The sequence below is a fragment of the Gadus chalcogrammus genome, chromosome 3, assembly GCF_026213295.1.
Source record: "Gadus chalcogrammus isolate NIFS_2021 chromosome 3, NIFS_Gcha_1.0, whole genome shotgun sequence".
In the NCBI taxonomy this organism is placed as follows: Eukaryota; Metazoa; Chordata; class Actinopteri; order Gadiformes; family Gadidae; genus Gadus; species Gadus chalcogrammus.
In genome coordinates, this window is record NC_079414.1 from 25098497 (window position 1) to 25104622 (window position 6126).

Below are 6126 nucleotides of genomic sequence, written 5' to 3' on the forward strand. Positions count from 1 at the left end.
CAAAGTAAAGGCTAAATGTGACTAAATATCCAAGCAGTGTAAAAAGCCTGGGGGGAAATGATGATTTTAGTGCAGAATCCTGGGACATAAATAAATGTGTCACATGCGTGCAAAGCCATCGTTAACTTGAACTTCTTCACCTTTGCCGGTCTGGAGGTTTGAAGTAGTATTAGTATTAGTATTAGGCTGGTTCTACCTGTCCGATTCTCTTCCGGAGACACCGACACGCTCCCTCATCCAGCCGCCGGGCGTGTCGAGTCAGCCCCCGGTGTGATCCACCCCGCCCTGCAGACAGGACACACCCTTGATAGCGATCGGCATCTCCCTCCATACGTCACCTGATAACAACTTTCTCCAACCTGGCCGCTCCCACCTCCATGGGTATAAAATCCTTCGCGTACAACAGCTCCATCAACGTGTCTCCCAACACCAACCGCACCTGTCGTCTACCACTTTAACAGTGACATCACCTGTCGATCAGCCTACCAACAACTGCCTGTAGTGATGAATATCCGCTCCGGACGCACGGGGACGTCCCTATACTCCGGGGGGTACCGGAGCTCCCGGGCAGCCAGCGTCTATGGCGGGGCCGGGAAGGGAAGCGTCAAGGTGTCGTACGCGTCGAACAACAGCAGTGGGTTCGACCTGGCCAACGGGCTCGGGGACAACGGCACGGGACACTCGGTCAACGGCAAGGCCACGATGCAGAACCTCAACGAACGCCTGGCCACCTACCTGCAGAAGGTGGTCTCATTGGAGAGCGCCAACGCGCAGCTGGAGCGGCAGATCCGCGAGTGGTACGAGATGAAGACGCCGCAGGTGCGGGACTACAGCAAGTACGAGATGATCCTTGATGACCTCCGTCGAAAGGTGAGTGCACCCTCTACTCCCCTGCTCTCCATCCATTAAACAGACAGCGAAACATTTAAGTGCAAAATAACTTAGTATAAAACAAAAAAATATATGTTAAAATATTTGGGTTCACGATAATAAATGAATGCGTCATTTATTATTATATATATATTTTTTACATTTATTAATTCGTTAAAAGTTTTACAAATAAAAGCTATGATCAGGTTTTGGATTGCAAATGCTAAATGAAATGACCCGTAGTATTAAAGAACTTGATACAATGAAACCCAGCCATATCACATTTTAATTTACATTTTTTATCTCCTTTCAGATCAACGTTGCCAACTTGGACAATGCCAGAATCCTTCTACAGATCGACAACGCCAGGTTGGCCGCCGACGACTTCAAACTGAAGTGAGTCACTCGGAAAGTGTTAAAGTGTGATAAAACGAAAAACAAATGCATCAGTGGTTCTTGTCAAGCACTTCAAATCATCAAGAACCCTCGACAAAGATCATGTTCGCTTTAAGATATTACATCACACATCACATGATTCAGGTCTTTCACTTCGCTCTGGCCCCCTGTCCTGGTTGTGTGTACGGTCAACAGAGCGTGAGGGAACCGGCGGAACTGGTTCCTGTTGTGTTCCAACGTGTGTTTGATGTTCCGTGGTGTGTTTGTTGTTGGGGGAAGAAGCACACACTCATCCGGCCACACCTTTCTCCTAATGGTTGACCGGATAGCATCCTCACCGATTTTTATTACTGTACCGGTGATTAAGGGCTATACAAATTAATTGAATTAAATTAATTTGTATTGCCCTTAATCACAGGTACAGTGATTAAATACCCTGAGTGATTAAATACCCTAACCCTAATCCAAACCCTTGAATTGAGTTTAATCACTGTACCTGTGATTAAGGGCTATACAAATTAATTGAACTGAATTCAATTCAATTAATTTGTATAGCCCTTAATCACAGGTACAGTGATTAAATAACCTAAGTGATAAAATAGCCTAACCCTAACCCTAACCCTAACCCTTGTATGGAAAGGAACTAAACCATTCCCTCCTCTGCAGGTACGACAACGAGCTTCTCATGAGGCAGTCTGTGGAGACGGACATCCTGGGGCTGAGGAGAGTCCGGGACGAGCTGACCATGACCTCCAGCGACCTGGAGATGCAGATCGAGGGGCTGAAGGAGGAGCTCATCTACCTGAAGAAGAACCACGAGGAGGTGAGGAACAGACCGGTTCACCATAACAAACCGTTTTCTGTCTCTCGATGCCTTTCTGATGATGCAGCGGGATACAAATCGTATTTTGGCAAAATTGTGATGTCTAACCTAACTCTACTCTCCTAACGCTGCTGATTGGCTGTATCCTAAGCCAATCAGAGTGCTTTTTAACATTCCATAATCACTATCCGCCCAAGTCAGCTATTTTACTTCCGCATTTTTGACTCCCAATAAAAGTAGAACCTTAAAATATGACTTAGGCAATTATGCTATGAGTCTAACAGTATTTAATTGATCTCGTGAACGTTGAACAAACCATTAGTGGATCTCACCTGCTCCCAGGTGACAGATTTCAACTAGGAAACGATTTGCATTGTGCACACGAGTGATCCTTCCTTCACTCTGAGATGAGTGCATAAGAGATTGGCCAAGTCATGTGTCTCTAAAGACAAACATTCAATTATGAATGTGTGCTTAAACTGCTGTTCAACCGGATTTCGCACAATACACAATGCACACCTCACTTAATCGCACCTATCCGCATTTCGTGGGGCATGCCCACAGAGTAGGTATTCACAACGGCTGTGTGATTACCGGACAATGGCTGCTAAAAATTCGCCCAACGTATTTGAAATCCTACACTACAACATGCAGTTCTTCGGTCACACAACCCTATTCATACAAACCGGATCTGGACAAACATGCCTACCTTATCACCATGTCCTTCCTCGTGTCCTCGAGTTTACATATCTTCCCATCTCTTCCTGCTTTTGCAGACCAACTTTGACCACACTGTTAACCGCCTGAACGGCCGACCTGAACTCACCCCTCCAGGCGCCGTCCTCATTTGCACAAGTTAACGATGCAAATAAGCAGCCCTGTTAGTCCTCCTTGTGTCTTGTCCTGTCTTCTCACTAACTATCATACGCACTTATTGTATGTTGTACGCGTCTTGGCACTTAATGCACGCACTTACAGTATGTTGTACTTTCTGGCACTTAAAATTAGTACTTGTAATACGTGTACGGGATATGGGTTAACATAGCTATTGTTAGTGCTTGGCACTTGGTTCTATGAACATCCTTACTGTTCCGACAGACGTATAGTGTTTCTTCTGACAAATTTGCTTATTGTAAGTCGCTTTGGATAAAAGTGTCTGCTAAATGCTCTAAAAGTAAAAGTAAAGCATCTGTGCAGGTGACCCTTGGCGTTCTTCGACTGACCTCTGACCTTTTAAACCCCCCCTTTCGTAGGAGCTCGCTGCGGTCCGTTGTCAGTTGAGCGCGGGCTCGGTGAATGTGGAGGTGGACCCCGGCCCCAGACAGGACCTGAGCCTGGTCATGGACGAGCTCCGGACCCAGTACGAGGGCATCACGGACAAGAACCGCAAGGACATGGAGTCCTGGTACAAGGGCAAGGTGAGGGAGGCCGGCCAGCCGCCGCCGCCGCTGCCAATCGCCCAGCAACCAGTCAACCATACACCCACTCTCCGCTTCTGCTCCGCTGGCAACGACACGACGTGACGATGCCAGTGTTTGACGTGACAGAGTTTAAACCTCGACCGCGTCGCCCTGTCTTTTTTTTTTTTTGTACCCAGTTTGACGAGCTGAACAAAGTGGTGGTGACCAGCGAGGACACCCTCAACTCCTCCCGCAGTCAGATCACCGAACTCAAGAGGACCCTGCAGTCGCTGCAGATAGAGCTTCAGTCCCAACTCAGCCTGGTACGTACACGCACGTACCCCCCCAGGAACCCAACACACCCCTAAACACCCTCGAGTACCCTAACGCACCCCCACGCACCTCAGGCACCCCGAAACTACCGAAGGCACCCCTACGCAACCCGACACACCCCAATGCATCCCAACACATTCCCACACACTCGAAGGCACCCCCACACACCCCAAAATACCGCAGACACCCCCATGCACCCCCAATCACCCCCACGCACCCCAACACACCTCCACGCATCAACAAACACCCCCATGCAACCCCCCCACACCTGCATACACCCCCATGAAACCCCCATGCAACCCCACGCACCTCTACTCCCCCCTACTCACCCCCACGCACCCCATACACCCCAACAAACCCCAACACACTCCCACACAGCCCCACACAGCCCCACACAGCCCTACTCACCCCCGCGTGCCCCAACACAGCACACAGCCGGCGCACATGTTTTGTTTCCACAGAAACATGCAACCGCCATCGTGTTTGTTCGGCGCCCTAAAGCCGTTCCATCTCGGGTCTAAAGAGTAAGGGCTACACAAAGCCAAGCCCTAATGCCTCGAGGGTTAAGGAGAGCATCTCTCTCTGAGCCATGCAGCCTGTGGTTTCTCTTTGACCGTTTTTATTCGTCTAGTCTTGTTTCGGTTCCTCTTTTTGTTTGCCTTGAGTAGCTTCTGTTTTAAAACAAGAAGGGCACTAAATCAAAATACACATATTATGTAGACGGCACCGGTACATTTCCTCACAGCAATTGAAAGGGAGGTACCTCAGGAGAGAAAAGAGTCAGTCATGGCTCGGAGGGGCACCTCAGTCTAACCTCCCCTCCATCTGGAACACGCCCATGGCAGAAATCTGCTATGGAGAACCAGCTGGGGGAGACAGAGGGCCGCTACAGCCAGCAGCTGTGCCAGCTGCAGGCCATGGTGAACAACCTGGAGTCTGAGCTCGGCCAGGTGAGAACGGACATCGAGAGGCAGGGACAGGAGTACCAGATGCTGCTGGGCATCAAGACCCGCCTGGAGATGGAGATCGCCGAGTACAGGAGGCTCCTGGATGGAGAAATTACGTGAGTCAAGACTCACTTGTTCAGGGTTCACACATATGTACTTATTGTATGTCGCTTTGGATATAAGCGTCTGCCTAATGCCCTGAATGTAAATGTAAATTGAGCAATTTTTGTTCTGTCTTCCAGCACGACAGCCGTTGTCACGACGGTCACAAAACGTAAGTTTGATCCAACACTTGTTTTACAGATTAAACCCTATACGCTAACAAAGAAAGCACAAAGATTGACGTGAAAGTTTAAGTTCAGTTAAGTAGCTAACAAGCATCTCAACGGCGTTACAACTCTGACTGATTGACAGGTTAACTAACCGCTGCCATTTTGTCTTCCTCTGCAGGTACGCCAATCGTGACCAAAAGAGTCAAGATGGTGATCGAGGAGATTGTGGATGGTAAGGTGGTATCTCGCACCGAAGACATTGATGAGGAAGTCATTAGCAAGTGAAAACCCTGGAACCGAACATAACTACGCAAATCTGTGTTGAAATGAACTCACTGATGACCAATAAGTTAAGAGCTACATCCCCATTACCCCCATATTGCCTCAACACACAATGTTTTCACTGTTAAGAGGTTAAATGTTAAGATATTAATTGATGATGAAATGAATTGAATGAAATACAAATATAATACAAAGTATTCTTGTGAACTGAGTTAATGAATGAACAATTGTTCATGTTGAAAGACATATTATGTAAGACATCATCCGCAATCCATCTATTTGACCTTCAGTTCAATTCAAAATACATTGCCATGTTTGTACAGCAGATGGCGCTGTTATTCAAAAGTTCGCCACAGTATTGTCAGAACTTCGAGGTATTAATCTATGTATATTTCTTGTTGCTTGTAATGACAGTACACAAATCACAAATAAAACGCATCTTCTGAATAGTCATGCTTATTTTGATGGCATGTGCATTACATGCATGTGTCATGTCCACTCATTTATTTCACATGTCTGACATCCTCCTCTAAACACACACACACACACACACACACACACACACACACACACACACACACACACACACACACACACACACACACACACACACACACACACACACACACACACACACACACACACACACACACACACGATCTGGGAATGGGAATCTGGAGTTTCCAAATCTACAGCCTATTAAAACATCAGCCAATAATCACATCAAAGCCATGAAACATCCAATATCCGGTATTCACGGTTCTACCTGTGCTTCGTGTCACTCGTGACTGGGGGGGGGGGGG

General features: G+C 47.5%; 1 protein-coding gene across 1 annotated transcript; it reads left to right on the forward strand.

Annotated features, from left to right (window-relative positions):
• Positions 1–403: 403 nt before the first annotated feature.
• Positions 404–5788, forward strand: krt97 (keratin 97). Its single transcript, XM_056586990.1, has 8 exons — positions 404–870; positions 1184–1266; positions 1933–2089; positions 3343–3507; positions 3687–3812; positions 4668–4885; positions 5012–5043; positions 5220–5788. The coding sequence occupies exons 1-8, from the start codon at positions 505–507 to the stop codon at positions 5324–5326; spliced, it is 1254 nt and encodes a 417-aa protein (XP_056442965.1). The 5' UTR covers positions 404–504; the 3' UTR covers positions 5327–5788.
• The last annotated feature ends 338 nt before the right edge of the window (positions 5789–6126 follow it).